Source organism: Typopeltis vanoorti, chromosome 26 (assembly GCF_054136105.1).
Source record: "Typopeltis vanoorti isolate ZY-2024b chromosome 26, IOZ_Tvanoo_1.0, whole genome shotgun sequence".
Taxonomy (NCBI): domain Eukaryota; kingdom Metazoa; phylum Arthropoda; class Arachnida; order Uropygi; family Thelyphonidae; genus Typopeltis; species Typopeltis vanoorti.
In genome coordinates, this window is record NC_143574.1 from 11,637,473 (window position 1) to 11,655,009 (window position 17,537).

At 34.1% G+C, this 17,537-nt stretch overlaps 1 protein-coding gene across 1 annotated transcript; it reads left to right on the top strand.

Moving 5' to 3' along the window:
* Positions 1-4,392: 4,392 nt before the first annotated feature.
* Positions 4,393-16,916, top strand: LOC150092325 (uncharacterized). Its single transcript, XM_090414846.1, has 6 exons — positions 4,393-4,499; positions 6,308-6,349; positions 10,550-10,591; positions 11,318-11,338; positions 13,660-13,722; positions 16,710-16,916. The coding sequence occupies exons 1-6, from the start codon at positions 4,404-4,406 to the stop codon at positions 16,914-16,916; spliced, it is 471 nt and encodes a 156-aa protein (XP_090270972.1). The 5' UTR covers positions 4,393-4,403.
* The last annotated feature ends 621 nt before the right edge of the window (positions 16,917-17,537 follow it).

A 17,537-nucleotide genomic window follows, 5' to 3' on the forward strand; every position in this document is an offset into this window, starting at 1 on the left:
AAATATATTATAAACATTCACCCTGTTTATAATATATACTTTTGTACTGTTTTCTCTATTTTATCACTGAAAATTTATTTGCTTTAAGATTTAAGTTGAAATGAGTGGATCGTTATGATTTGTCATTTATACAAAATGAAACTGGAGCCAAACTTGGAGTCTTTCGAATTATTTAAAGAAATGGAATAACTGTTTGATAGTTGAAGCATGCTGTCTATCTTATAAAAAAAATAACAATAAATAATAATAATAATAATTACTTGGACCATAGGAGCTACTCTCTACTTCCGACAAATTTTAGTCGTTAGAGGATTTTTTCATTCATTTATAGGAATTATTTGTATTTCTAAGAATTTAGGCCGCTAGAGGCGCTTTAACAGAAAAATGCTAAGTTATTATTATTATTATTATTATTATTCCTGATACCTCCAAGGAGTCCGAAGACTCATCGCGGGAGGACACCTTCAACTGTCTTTACACCTTACCTCTACTACGAATCAACGCCATCTACCGCCCACCTCCAACACCACCACAACTAGTAATTTTTGTCTGTAAATTGCGTGTGTTCTGAAGGGCCGATTTGTATGTATGCGGGATGAAAAACCCGAGTTTCCGGGAGAAAAAACCCTGCTACCTCCGTATGAGATCGGCTAACTCACCTTCGATTGAAATCGACCAGATAAAGATTCCTCCCGTCGCGACGAGAATCGAACTTAGGCCTATTCCAATCGAAGGGCGCAATGTACCGTCGTTCTTCCAATTGCGCTACGGAGGCGCTAACTCAATTATAGTTTTTTTTTGTTGTTGTGTTTTTGTTTTGTACCTCGGTCGATAATTATAAAATATAAGTTATAAAATCTAAATATAAGTATATAAAATAGTGTTATATAAAATATAAATCCCGACAAATTTTAATCACTTTGTAGAATAGAAGGCGTTAGAGGATTTTTTTTCATTCATTTATAGGAATTATTTATGTATTTCTAAGAATTTACACCGCCAGAGGCGCTTTAACAGAAAATGCTAAAGCTGTAACTCAATTATAGGGTTTTTTTTTTTTTTTTTTTTTAACCTCGGTCGATAATTATAAAATAAAAGTTATAAAATATAAATATAAGTATATAAAATAGTGTTATATAAAATATAACACTGTATTTCTGAAGATAAAAATTCATCATCATTATTTCAGAAAGGTGTTAATATACAGTAATTTCGAAACGTCATGACTAAAATTGAGAATGAGGTGAGCTATTTGAAAACGCGGATGTTGTGCGTAAGCTAACACGCGAATTCTCTAAAAGTACTGCGAATAGTTGATTATCCGGGTGGATGAGAGACAGCGATTTTCATCTGTCATTCAACCCAAACAGAGGATGTGGCATTGAGGCTTGTCGATTTTTTATTTTTTATTTTCTGCTGATCCCTCCCTCACGTTTGGATTATCAAAAGGACCATTACATGTCGGATGTCAGTCTCTGGCCCCTGCTTTGAAGTATATTTTGGTAAATAGGTCATCAGAGGAATATAAAAGTGGCAAGGTTCAATCGCAAATGGAAAGAATTAGCTAATTTGTGGGTGGAAGCTGTGGCTGAGCATCTAAAGTCCGGTAAAGAAAAAGAATCTGGAGTTTTAAGCTTAAAAGTGGCCATTTTGTGTAAGTACCAATTCAATTATTTTTTGGTTATCCTTCCTGTTTATTTGTATTTCAAAAAGACTACTGCATATCTCAAACTAACAGAACTTAAAGAAAAGCATTTATAGACAAGTATGAACCATTCAAGATGCTATAAATGCACAGATTTCTTTATGATATTTGTCCGATACGATGACCTATTGTATTTATCGTCTTGGAGGAAAAAAGTTACAGAAATACAAGACCTCTCTTTATTACAAGACTTACAAACGGTAAAAAAATAACATAGCGACAACAAATGCCGATCATATGCAGAATTCTAAAGTTACCTTTAAGGGGTAGTGAGTGTGAACGAATTTAAGAGAAGGTATGACAGTTGTTGTGGGTGATGACTCCCTCAATGAGCCCTTGACTCCCTGGAGGTCTCAGATAATAGTACTAATAATAACTTATTTGGTTTTGTATCGATCTTTAATTTAGTTATGAAATTATGCGTTTGCTTTGAAACATTGTAATTTATTTAGTATTTTAACCTTCCTGTATTTCTTTATCGCAGTAAGCGATCTCACACTAGGATAACACTCGTAATACACGTTTCGATTCTCTTCAAAATCGGCTGAGAAATATTTGTCTTATCATATTAAAATCAATGGTAAAAATCGATGAATAATGCTAATCATCAAATGGAAGGAGACAAAAAAAATTCATGACCCATCGCAAATTTATTAAGACGATATCGAGAGGATGCTTACAATTGTGTTTTCGTATCGACATAATAAAAACCGAAAGAGGAAATGACCGTGAGCCATCTTAAAAAAAAACAGCATTAGTAACGTGTATAAGTTATATTTCTTATACAATTCACATTTTTGATTATTGAAGTTAGAAAAGTCTTACTATTTTTTGATCATCGTATTGGTTATCAGTCTTAAAATTTTGACATTCAGTTGTGGGATGTTTTTCTAAATTCACTACAGACATTATAAGTTAAATGAGCAACACCTCTTTAATAAATCAAGTCTGTGGATTTTAATTAAATCCCAATAAAATTAAAATTCAAGAATATTTTCTCTGACTTAGTCACGATCTGAATACAGCAGGAGAGAGATATTTGTATATTTAGTTTCTGATAAAATACCAAAAATGGCAATAGATGTTAATACCAAGAAGACATACTCGATATTTTTACATTATCACCTTTTCACTTAGTTATTCGGGATAATATATACAGGGCGGCCATAAAATAACTTTCCCTCTTTGGAGGCATCTGTAGCTAAAACCAATAAATGGAATGAAACTAAATTTTATATTGAAACTTTCGAAGGCATGGGGAGATGATTTCCGCGAAAAAAAGATTTAGTACCAAACGTCGCCGATAGGGGATATTTTGGCGCTGGCGGGGCCGAAAACAAGCGGATAATTACATTAAAGGCAGATAATAACATTTCGACGATGTAAGTGACAGCCATGTCACTCATTCCAGTTGGATATGTTGTGCATTACAATGATAATAATAATAATAATAATTAAACTAAAACAAATTCTTGCACTACTTTCCGTCCTCTGCCAGGTCTAACTCCCAGTGATCCAATTTCTTCAAACTTCTTAATCATAGCTCTCAGTGCTACAGCTGACATAGGACCTGTACACAGGTTATGAAGCCTTCTAAATTCCTGAAGAAGCGCTACGGCATTGCACTGTTTAAGGTAAAACGACTTAACAAGTAAAGCATGCTGAGGCAAGGTAGGACGCATAGTGAGCACATCATTCGAATTCGTCAGTCATTCAAATAACTGCCTGAAGTTCCCAATCCCTTTTTAAATGGAATTGGTGGCGCTGCTATCACGTATGCATAGTAAAATTTGCATAATCCTTTTATCTCTGTTTACTGCAAATATCTGAGTGCTTTCGGCTCCGCCAGCGCCAAAATTTCCCCTATCGGCGACTTTTGGTACTAAATATTTTTTTCGCGGAATTCATCTGCCCATGCCTTCGAAAGTCTCAATATAAAATGTGGTCTCATTCCGTGTATTAGTTTTAGCTACAGATGCCTCCAAAGAGGGAAAGTTAATTTATGGCTGCCCTGTCCAATTTCAATAAAGGATGCCTGATTATAAATAAGCTTAGTAAGTAGATTTCTATTAAATGGCATATTTCATAGTCGAATATTAAAATTCGACCTTTGTCATAATATCACGTTCAAGTTATGAGTGTTCAGGATTTCAGAATCCTAGACTCTGTAGCGAATCCATATAGGATTGGATTACTTTGCATTCTCCATCCTTTTGTTTAAATGCTTTTCTATTGAACAGAGAGTTTTAGAAAGCCTAATCAATTGTTAGATATTCTACGTACATTTAATCAATGATGATCAGGGCCGGCTCTACCGATGGTGTAACACGTGCATTTACACCTGGTGGCAAGTTTTTTGGGGGCGGCAAAATTGCATTTACTCTGTCGAGTACACTCGTCTTCGCTTGATTTTAATTACCCATGTAGATGCCTATTTTCAGAACAAAATTCCACCGTTAAAGAGCTAATTGTCTTTCTCTGTCTGATAAAAAATATAGTTTAGGATCATTTTTCATTAACTTATGAATTTTTATTAACTAATCTATTTAGAATTTATAACAAAATTCCTAGATTCGGCCCTGATGATGCTTATCTAATTATTACAATCTCTCTCTCTCTTAATCCATGTAGTTATTTCGTACTTTGAAGAAAAACTGACACATTTCTAATTTTGATTTTCAGCGTAATAAAGTTCACCATGTCTGCTATCAAAATTTCGAAGACCCCTGTAATCGTCGCATTTGTGATCGGTCTGCTTGCTATATCGTGGGGTTTAGGTAATTTCCAGTCCTTGGTAAGTATCTGAATGTTCCAATTAAAATAACAAGTGTTTAAAGTCTTTTTCCAAGTTTTATGTGTTGTTTGAAAGAGCTTTCACATTAAGAAGATACTAATAACTTAAAGCCAAATGATGTTCAAAATACAACGTGACATTTCTCCTATTTATATCTAAGATGTATCTGAGGATGTATAGCGGTTTATCGGGTATTTCTACTAATATCATTGACTTCTAAAATGATTATCAGCTATACATAGTCTCATATTGTCTCATCTGACATATTAAAGAAAATTATTTGATATTGAAATCATAGATGTAGTACTGAAGATTGTATTTTTCGTCTGGGGATGCCACTGAAAAGCAAAACAAGAACAAAAATATATAACGGAAAAAAAAATACATCCTTTAGTTTCTGTTTCTCAAAGAGAGCATGCGGAAATCCTTTAGCCCTAACGAACCTTTTGAAGATAGGTGAGAGCCAGTCTTCTTCCTTCAATCTTCACTGATGAATGAGGTCCTCCCTTCCTTCAATCTTCACTGACAGTGAGCCAAAGCTGAGTCAGTGAGTCAATGAAGCTTTCAGAAAGAAGAATACAAGAAAATTGCCACTATATCTAGTGGCTCTAACCCTTAATACTCTGGTATTATCAGAAATACTGTGATTTTCTTGTAGAGTTCTTTGAGATGCGGGGTAAAAAACCGACTTTTTAGAGGAAGAAACCCGACTTACTCGTGGCAGTCGACTAACTTAGGAACTGGCTAAAGAAAAGCCTAGAAAAAAGTTCCTCTACTGTATTAATAATAATAATAGAATCCTCTAATGCTATTCTGTTCCCAAAAAGTAATAGGAAATTGGTTACGATTCATCGTTTGTCATTGATGATTATTACGTTTCTGGCTGTTTAGATAAACGAAAGTAACACAAAAATACGGCAAATAACTCTTTCCATCTGTACTCCTAATACAATTCAATTAATACATTACTGTTTATTAATACAGCAGGGTGTGTGTGTTCTACAGTCCATTTTTCTAAGTTGTCGGGTTAAAATCTAGCGTTTCTTCTGGCATAAAGTCCCTTTTTACTTGCATCAAACATCGACAAACACAGAAACTGTCTGAAAAATTCGGAAAAAAGTTATTAAATTCTAATTATGACATATTACACTCAAAATGCAACACTCGTATAGGAGTCTCTTCCTGGAGAACCAATCACAATTAATAATTCTAACTTGCAGCAGCGGATTATATTTTATTCATTCATTTTTTGGGGTTTTTTTTCCCCTCCATCCATAGCTAATCACAGATAGCTGACCCAACACTATTAGTGATTTTAACCGGGTTCTGGGGGAGAAAGCAAGTATGTCAGACAATTGTCGCCATATCGTGGTCTCTAATCCTAACTATATATTAATCTCTGAAACAGTGTAAGTCCTACAATCGATTTTCTTGGGTTACAGGATAAAAACTGACATTCCAGGAAAAAACTACTACTAGTTCGTTTCAGAGGTCTACTAGTTCCGGAACCGGTCGAATAAAGGCTTAATAAAAATTCCTCTAGTCGGCGACTATAATTGAACTGTCTTTCTTCAGGTTACCTAGCGGTATAGATTGCAAATTCCATTTCTACAGAACTAGATAAGCCTACAGTTGCTATTAATTTTAAAATATTATGGAAATTTATATATTTCATTTGTTGATTTTAATGTAATAGTTTTTATGCAATGTATCCTCACCTATGGATGTACAGAAAATATGCGATAAAAATAATTATTTATATAAATATCTTGATGTAATCTGATTAGTGTACTTTTGCTTCCTTTCAGGTAATCCAGTTGTGTCTTAGGTCTACTGATCCTAATTTAGCGGTAAGTCAATTAATAAAAAATCATCGTTAATTCACACAAGCCTTTTTACGGCTAGATAATTTGCTTTTTTAAAGGCTAATTTTAAATACGGTAAGACGGTTAATCCTATCTCTACTGTGCTTCAGAGTAGCGCGTGTTCTGCGGTTTATTAACTTAACGTGATAAAAAAACCAAAAAAAAAAACCGCATTTCCTCTAAGTAAAGTCTTGCTACCTCCTTATAAGACAGATTAGTATTGGTATTAGTATTAACTCCATGCCTCTACGGCAGAGGTGTGAAACTGGCGGCCGGCGGGCCGCATGCGGCCCCCAAAGCAATTTCGTGCGCCTCCCGACGCCTCAAGGGAAGATTTTTTTAAAAAAAAGATGATTGCTTTTTATAATAAAACAGAAATACCGTATTTACTTGAATATAACTCGCCCTCGCATATGACTCACACCCCTCCACCCTGATTTTACTTTATAAAAAAAGAATTTAAAAAGTTTTGCATGTACTGTACATCGCACACGAAAATAAAGTTTAACTACTTTCACGGGGGAACAATAACTCGCTCCCTGCGGTAAACAAGCCTTCCCCAACTGCAATTAGAGACAACTGGTATAAAAACGGCACTAACTAATGAATCACACGTCCCCTCCTACATTAACCACGCTGTTTAGACTTAAGCAAAACCATGTTTCACCGGCAAACACAGTAGCTAATTAAAATCTATTGTTTTTCGTTAGATGTGTGTGAATGCCCCACTAACTCAAACACAAAGCTGCAATAAAATTCGTAAACGTGTTGAAATTAAGACATATAGAGTGAATGTTGTTAAGACAGTTTCAGATATTATGGAATTTGGTTGAAGAGAATTGGCGTTTCAGCTCAAAAATGTCGGCTTGACTTTGTTTTAGTAATGCGATCTTTTGTTAATACCGCACCAATCATATCCACATCTTCATAGCTGTTCTATCTCTATTGGCCTACCATTGCTGTCTATTTCACATTCTGGTAAGTCACCCCATTTTCAGATTTTTTTCTGAAAACTTTAGTATCTAAAAATCTCGCATATATCTCACACCATGATTTTTTAGCTTTAATTTTCGGGGAAAAAAATTGCGAGTTATATTCGAGTAAATACGGTATCGATTTATTCGTTTTCATACGATATTTATAGTTACAACATGGATCCAACGACCTGCTATAATATAATTGCAGTAATAAAAATTTATATCGCAATTTCAATGTTAGATCCGATCCTAATCAATCTTAGACTATATTTATGCTTTCATTGTTAATTTACAGCACGCTGCTGGTAGCGTACTGAAAAAGTTGAATTCTATTGGCTACCAGCTGTTCACGTGACGCGCAGCATACGCACTCATGGGAATTCAGCTAAGAGTTTATAATTGCCTGCTACAGTCAATCAGTGATCATTGAAGTCAGTGCGCCGAACACGATTCAACGACAACCTAGCAGTGAGAGAATCCCTTTTATTATTATTTTTTATTTTTATTTGCAATAGTATCGTGCACTGGTCTACAGTTTTGTGCGGTTTTACTCAAACATTTTTATAAAGTTAATAATATTAATACTATATTTATTCACCGAGGCAATGTCGCTTTCCAAGCCAATAAGAAAAAGAAAAATTGATGGTGGGAGGGGAAAATTTCAAGAAAAATGGGAATTAAATCTTCTGCACTGAAAGGACAAAATTGTGTGCATTATTACGACGTGGCTCAAGTTGCTTTGTTTCTTCGGGCTTGCGACGACAATATGAATACTACTGAAGAGTTCTTGGAAATGATTCCCATCTATGGAACCACTACACAGGAAGACATTTTTGACGCGGTGTGGGGGCATTTTTGAAAAATATCAACTTCCTCTAAACAGGCTCGTAGCAGTGACAACCGATGGTGCTCCAGCAATGATAGGCAAAAATAAAGGTTTTCTGTCAAGACTTGCAGCAAAGTTAAAGGAAATGTATCCAGACATTCCAAACGCCCGCCGTCCAATCTGAGACACTCCTGCTCTACGGAGTCGAAAGACTCATCGCAGGAGACCAAACACTCATAGACCACAATAACTGTCATATCTCATACCTTGAACACATTCAGTGTTGGAACACTCACTACCCCTTCTGGCGATGCATTCCATTCATTCACTATCCACCAAGCAAGCCGAAAAAAAACTTATTTTTTACTGCCTTACTCACATGACCCTTCTACAATTTCCAGGGATGACTTCTCCATTACCTTGCACAATAATAATATAACAACAATAATATGATAGATACTCTGTACTCTTTAGTATTTCTTTACTGCCAATATAACCAGCTGACCAGATCTGTACGCAGAAATCCAAATGTGGTCTTATATAGAGAAACTATCACCTCTTTAGCGGCAATTTTTCCTTAACTTCTATCCCCCACCTTCTCTACTTCCCAAAGTAAAGTTCCTACAGTATGATAAACCATATTCCATCTTAGCAACATTGGAGCCAAATCCCCATTCTTCAGCCCTAAGCGCCAAGCATTCTAATTCATCTTCAGTTGTAATGTAAATGTTTTACCAATCAAAGGTAGGTGTCTTCTTTCGTTTATGCTATGGAGGCGTCAATAATAAATATTTAAATATATAAATGCGAGGCAAAATGATATTGCCATAAAAATATTAATATATAGAGTCAACATTCTGAAATATTTGTATAGAGTATTTTAATCATATTTTTTTGTTATTATTATCATTACGAGAGACCTCCAAACAGCCAGGAACTCATCGAGGGAGGCTATACTATTCGCACAAGCTGTGCGAATAGTATAGCCAATGGCAATCCATGATCACAGCCCCTTCTTGGCAGCATTCATTCTCAACGTCTATGGATGCCCTCGCGTTCTTTCCCCACCCTCCCTAAAATGAAAAATTCCATCAATTGAAATCTTGTATGACCCTTTCAGAAGTTTGTAAGTCTCAACCATATCACCCCCTCTTTCTCCTGTTTGCTAGTGCTTGCAGCCTACAAATTCTCAATCTGTCTTCATAATCAATAGTCCACAATCCTGATATCATTTTTGACACTCTCCTTTGTACTCTCTCCAATATATCAGAATCACCACGGAGACCAGACTTGCACACAATAGTCCAAGTGAGGTCTTATCAAGGCCTTGTAACAGAGGCAAAATGACTTCCTTATCTTTACATTTGAACGTTCATTTACAATTTTTGCAATGTGGTCCTTGAACTTCAACTTCCTCTCTACTAAAACTCCAAGATCCTTAGTCTCATCAGTTTCTTCTAGCATAATCCCGCCAATATAATACAACATTGGATATCTAATCACACCAAAGTGCATGACCTTACATTTATTAACATTGAAAGACAGCCATTTTCACATGCCCACAATTCCAGCTTGTTCGATTCATCATTCTGCAAATATTGCCTATCAGCCTCATTCATGATTACCCTACCTATCTTTGCATCATCAGCAAATAACTGTATGTCGCATGTCAAATCCTTCACAATGTCGTTAATGTACAGATTGAATAACAATGGATCAAGGACTGATCCTTAAGGCACACCACCAGTTACCTTGAATCTTGCAGATTCACATCCCCCGTATACCACTTTTTGATATCTGTCAGTCAGCCATCCTCTTATCCATGCTAATATTCTATAATTCAAACCCACATTCTTTGCATTAATCCAGTGCAGATTATCCAGAAGCGTTTTAAGTATGAAGTTTTTAAACAATTTAGAACGGAGAATTCAGTAATATAAAATGTACACAATATTCAGTTTTGCTCCTACTCGCCTTCTTCAAACACACACAAAAATGATTTTTTTTTCTACTCATCGTTTCCTATTCACAGCTTCTACATTTCCCTAGTGAATTTGAAGTTGAAAAGTGTTACGCTTTATAAGTTAAAAATAGTTACATTAAACAGTATTTCCGCGAAACGGAAGTTACTCCCCCTATCACAAATTAACGCCGTTTTTGCAGACGATCTGTAATGGACAATATCAACAGCTAACATCCTGGTATTTTAATTTCTATTCATAGGCTGAATAAATTAAATTATCGAAAGGCTACCGAGAATATTCATTTAGTTGATAAGCTGAACGTATAAATTAAATGTTTATAGCATTTTAGAAGTAAACGGTAACTCGTTTCTATTTAATTAGCGAGATGCATTTCACTTCATATGCGTTTATTTTTCAGAGCCAGTGTGTACGCTGTAACTTCTTGGCATTTATGCAGACGGTAAGTTGAATAAATATTTATTTTCCAATAGGGGATATAGCTGTACGTAGATTAATATTTTGACTAATTAATCACTTTCTGTCACTTATTAATATGAATAGAACATCTGTTACAATATTTAACATTTGTGTGCTTGTGTAAGACGTATTATGTATGTTATGTATCACGTGCAATCGCTTCTACTATATATATTATGTAATCTCTCTCTCTCTCGCGTGTGTGTGTGTGTGTGTGTGTGTGTGTGTGTGTGTGCGCGATTTTGGTAATGCTTTCGCGACCATAAACTAAAACACCAAAAGAAAAATCGCTATAGATTTGATTCTAGTTGTCGATCGGAGAACCTTTTCTAGTACGTATTTTCTGCCTAAACGTTAAGGTAAAAAGTTCCCACTACTTTCTTTGGGGAACGAAAGATGATAGAGGATCTGTCTATTTATAATTGAAAGTGAATGTCAGCTAGAATTAAAAACCCGCATGTTTCATCAAAGTTTCTAAGCCGAAATTTATTGACCAGTAATAATGTAAAACAATAAATTACTAGATTTGTAAACTAGGATCTAGGCAATAATCTCTAAAAGCATTAAATTTAAATTCAGCAGCAATGATGTAAAATCTAATTACCATAAAATGTAGATTTATTTTAAAATTTTATTACTATCCAATACATTCCGCGTATGAATAGCCTTTCTATTCATCACTAATAACATTTTAATTTTCCATTTCCAGGCACAGACATGTCTTGATACGGTAAGTACCATACTACTTCTTAGACTTGCACTTTCTCTTCCTCATTTGACTTGACCAGCCACTTGCCTGTATCGTCTTAGTGACGTCTACACTTTCTGGTTTCATTCATCCTTTTTTAAAGTATTATTCAGAAACTTAGCAAATAGATGTTTTACTTTGATAATATTGTTTCGCTATGTCTTTTTAATTGATATCAAATTTTGACTGCTTATCTGGCATAGATGGAATTTGATTTTATTAGCTGTGACGGGCCACTAAGCCTAATATATTGACCATGAAATATAAGGCAGAATACCGGAATAAATGATAATACAGTATTTATATTAATTGACAACATGACGTTTCATCCTAATTGCACAGAATTTCTTTAGATATAAGCATACAAATTAGTAAACAGTAAGGACTAACATGTGACAATTATTATGTAGTTATAGAAAACACTGATGTTATTTTTAAATATATCTATAATTGTTCAAAACGTTGTTACACATTCACGTGATCGTGTTTGACTAATGAAGGCTAGGATGTACTCAGTTAATACTTGGGTTTATACTGTATTTAGTTCTTTAGGATCTAATGCCATTTCCGAAGACTCCCGATTTACTATACATATAGTAAATCTGGGATTCAATATTGAAAAAACTGATTCAATATTGAGATAATAGAGAAGTATGTGGGTGGCAATCCCATTTATTTTACCAGGAATACTTCCAGTTCATTACCTCTTCTCTTATTTATTTTTCTGCTATTTAAAGTACTGCTGATATGTATGAAGGCATCACAAGTTGAGCAGTAGTTAAGGACACTCCGCTCGTCACAAAAAGCCTAGTAGAAATTCGTTAAATTCTACTCCTCGGTTAAGCTTAGACATCATGAGAAGGTCCAATGATGTTGTCATACTGTCTAAGAAACAGGATGAGAAAGCCTAATGACTAAATCGAAAAGCTCAGCCTAAAAAGCAACAATTTTTCTCTTACCAAATTGCATTTGTTTCCAAGTTAAGGTTCAACTAAAGAACTTGCTATTCTTCATAAAAGGCTTCGCCATTTTTTTCATAATCTTACCCATCATCTTATTGGTTGGAATCATCCTAAAAACGGTAGAATAAAGTACACTAATACTTTGGTGGGCTAAAAGGTTAGATAATCCGGGAACCTCATTCTAGCGACGGTGCTCTTCCAAACTGCTTCCGACTTCCCAACAAGTACACGGACAATGAAAATCGAATTCACAATGTGTTGGTTTCTCGCCCAACCAGGTCGGCTGAAGATGATATTCAGCCGACCTGGTTGGTCGAGTGATTAGCGTATCGACTCTGTAACTAACAGGCAATGGATTCGAATCTCAGCATGGACATCGATGTTTCTGATTGTCTTAGGTGGTAGATGAATTTCATTACCCGATGTGAGACCACCGACCCACTTATTGGAGGCCTGAAGTGGCTTGAGAAAGTTGTATGTTAGGTCTCTGGAACTGGTTCTGGACTATGTGAAAATTAAATATAAATACAATATACAAATAGGATTACAAAAGTCTTTCATGGATCGGAGTTACATAAAAAAAAAAGAAGTAAAACTTGACCATTCAAGTCGTTTGTCCAGAATATGCTTATATTTTTAAATTAATATAAAATATGAGATAATTGATGCCTAACAACTGTATGTAAATCAATATTTCATGGTCATTTAGCAGAGAGAAGAAAAAATAACATTTTAAAACAAAAAGTACCCCCCCCCCCCTCCAAGAAAAAGTAATTTAAAAGGTAACTTGTAAATGATAAGAATACACTGAAATTAAGATTTGGTTCGAAACAATGATATAAGGTTCAGAATAATTAAAAATTTGTATTTATTTCATTTATTTTTATTATTTATTTTACTTCCGCCTGACCTTTCGAAGTTTCGTTTTAACCTCGGGATAACGCATAAGGATATCATACTTTGACTAACCATTACAGGTTTCTACGTGAGGCCAACGACCCCTGACCACTGCATTTTTCCAAGAATTATTCATCATAGCTAATAGAAGGTCAGAGAGTACTTGCTACACTCGTGTGTATTAATTATTCCTTACTATGCTTATAGTAATACAGTGTCAATAGGTTTTGGTGAATAATGTAAACTACTGTTTGAAAATTGAAAGCATAAATAATATAAAATGAAATAAATCATTAGATACAGGAAGTTATTCAAAATTCCATGAAAAAAAATTAAAACAACTTTCTAGTAAGTAAATCACTTTTAATTTGAATTTGAATTTAAAAATATTCTTCTGAAATAAAAATATATTTTTTAATTTTTGTTACATTCTTTTTCTGGCAGACGGCGCTTCCAAGGAACATCACTGTGCAACAAGGATTTTGTTTAGTGACGGAATGTTTAAAGGTGAGATTAACAATAATCAGAATGCAGAAGTTTGTAAAGTACAATTTCTTATTTATAAACCCAGTTAGTATCACCTCTACATCTGATTGCTTTTCACATAAAAATTAACATAATATGATAGACTGCTTAAAAATGAGAGTGGGGGAGACATGTTCGCTTTTAGTGATGTACAAATTTCAATTTATCCATTTTGGTGTTTGTCATTCTCGTTTTATAAACAAACGCTTAAGACGCTTTTAGATTTCGTTAATATGTCGTTTTGCATATGAATATTTTGGAAACCGCAGATAATGAATGCTTTATTGAACGAAATATATTTTATAAACTAAAATATATTTCTTAAACTATTTTGATTTACATATAAAAATTTAAGAAGCTGTGAATAATACTTTAAGAAGCAGAATGTTAACTTGCATCCTATTGATATACTACACTTGTGATTATATTCTCACCAGTATATCACACTCGTTAAAGTGATATAATATTTAACTACATGAATCTTATTCATGTATTTAAAACACTGGGAAAAGAATTTCATATTTAAATAGCCACATCTTCCTAGATATATTCATATACATAGAGTAAGAAAATATTGGTTACTATTTCAAGAATACCTCAGTAACAAATATATTTAATTTTTTTAGCTTCAAAATATAATTAAAATCGCTGTTTCAACATATCAAATTAGAACTATTTTATTGATAATATCGAGAAAATATTTTTGCAGTTTTGTTTAGATAATTTTTGTTAGTGATAGCATATACGTGATACAGTCGTTTTCTTGAAAAAATGTTTTTGACGTCTTAAAACTAAAGGCGTTTAAAATTCTTATCCTGCTTTTTAATCATAGAAAATTACAGCACGTTTCTGCAATTTAGGGTAATAGGGTCTCAAGTAATTTATTTACTGGATCTTGTTTTTCAAGAACCACTTATTTATTTTGGATGTTGTTCGTTTACTTGTTTATTTATTCTCTCTCTCTCTCTCTCTCTCTCTCTCTCTCTCTCTCTCTCTCTCTTATAGTTTTGACAGTTTTGCTTCTTCGTGTTAATTTTGAGTATTCATATATTTCGCTAAATTTTGAACTATGATCTCAATTGTCGTCCTTTACCGGGACTGCTTTGATTTGCAGTTTCCTCCGTGTGCTTGGTGGAATTTTTTCATTTTAATTTGGTCAGTTGAAGACTTAAATTGTTGTAACTCTTCCTTTAGCTAGATTTGTTACTTGATGTTGTTTTTCATTTCTTTATTGAATTTAGCGCGCTTTTGTTGCATTTTAGGAAGCATTCGTACATCATTAACCGTTCTTTTCCATCTAGTTTTTACTTATAACACTCACTTTTGTCTCAGACAGGCAAAAATCGTATCCGAAGTGCGATTGGGATTCCTCTACTGCTCTGCTAAGCGAGTGCCCAGCAGGGGAAGGGAACTAATAAGTCTACACTGGCAGTCTCGAAGGTCACCTCTAAAGCGTAGTCGACAGCAGATAAGACGGAGGAGAGCGACTTGGTACCAAGGAGCAATGGCTTACAAAAAATCACGGATTTTCACTTTTCTTCTAAAATTTTCTTCTGGAAAGTTACCTTAAAAACATTTCTAATAAACAAATTCAAGAAAAAATGTGATTACTCACATTTTTAGGTTAAAAATATGCATTTAAGTAAATTAATAAGCACCGTATCATGTTAATAGGTATTTCCAAAGCCATCGCGAGTAGAAAGGCGTAATAATAATAATAATAATAATAATAATATTTTTAACATTTATTATTTCTGAGATAAATTACATACATGCATACAGTAATAATTTTTTTTCATGAAAATTATGATTACATATTTAAATTACACGTGATACTATGATACATACATACATTTCATTACATGATACACACATCGATTACATATATTTTTAAAATTCAATCCTTTTTATTATTAAAATTATGATTACATATTCTGATTATATATTTACAACAGGTTTAGTTCTGCTTTTTTTTCCCCTGTATAAGGTATTGATAATAGTTACTGTAGTTGGTAATTTATTGTTTCTGCAGTTGAATTTGAGAAATTCGCGCGCGCGTACGCACACACGCACACACGCACACACACACACACACACACACACACACACACACACACACACACACACACACACACACACACACACACACACACACACACACACACACACACGATAACTTGGAATGTCTTGATGCTTCGCTGAACTGGAACCCTGAACGATATATATTGTGTTTCATTAAGTTTGTAAGATGTGTAGGGTGCGTGTTTCTTGTTCGTAGTATGTCCTTAGAGCTCTTTTCAGGCTATTGTAGTTTGTAAGGTTTCTGTTCAAAAGGTAATTTGTTTATCATGTCTGGGATGTAGAAGTTTCGCGTGACCTTTCCGTACTGATTATTGTATTTATATGTGATATAATTAGTTGTCTGAGGTCTTGTTATACGGTATGTATTTCTGACTGTCCTAGTTGGCATCGAAATAATGTTTTAGCAACCTGTGGAGTACCACAGGGAGCTGGACTCTCCCCAACTCCATTCAACATTTACACGCACGATATTAATCAGCTACCTCTCAACATTTTGTTAATAATAATAATAATAATAATAATAATCATAATAATCGCTATATTCCATGCTTCTAATGGGCTAGTAAAATAAGTCAGAATAAGCGCCATCCATTTTCTCTTAAAAATTCTTTCATTCTTTTATTTTATTTCCAAATGAAAGAAACCGTGGCATTTCAAGACCCAATTTTAGTTATTAAAATCGAAACTTTTCCCCCCTGACATGCGCACACTATATAAAAGCGAACACATTAACAGAATGTCTTCATATAACGAATCTGAATTAGCCTTATTTTGTATGTCTAAGAGCTTGACGTCTGAACCTTTAACAGATTAATTAATTAACTGTGTGTATGAAAAATGCATTTATAAAGCAGTAACTCTGAAGTTTATTTTTTAATATATTTTAGCAATTTCCGCAACGTACTGGTAATGTTAATTTTCTGGGAAAGAAGAAAAGAGATGTGGAATTTGTTACCGAAGAGAAAAACGAGCCAACAGATGACACTACAACTACCAATCAGCCAAACGTAAATCGTCCTTCTGATGTCTACATTGTGAACACACTAGAATTATTTGTGTCAGACGACTATAACGAAGACGAAGAGGAAGAATAGATTTTAGTTAGGATGGCAGATTTAGCGCGGAATGGATGATATCAATCTCAAGTGTTAAATAAATAGAATTAATTAGATAGAGAAAAAATATAGGGAAATTTGAGGAACAGTAAAGAGTTCGCCTTTATATTTTATGGTAGATATAAGAATAACCTTAACAAAAGGCTGTATTACATTGTTATAGTAAATAATAAATTAGCAGTGTATCTACCCAATGATGTACTATAGATAAGCAACATCGGAGTAATTCAGTTAGTCATTAAGGGAAGAATCTCTCTCTCTCTCTCTCTCTCTCTCTCTCTCTCTCTCAGTCTTCTGCAGTAAATTACGAAATTAGACAAAGCACTTCCTGTCTGCCAACAGTGGCGGCTTGTGACTTGAAATCGTGGGGGTGCTGCGACTTTCCAAATATACATACACACTATAAGTACAGTGTATACGTGTTTGGATAAAATATCCAAATTATGGTAAAAATTTTAAAAAAATAAATAAACATGAAAAAATAATGTTTATTATCGATAAAATTATACAGTTTGGTATAATTCAAAATTACTTAAAAATAAAATCCATTATCAACCCCAATAATGTTCTAAAATAAAAACTATAACAGATGTTATGTCT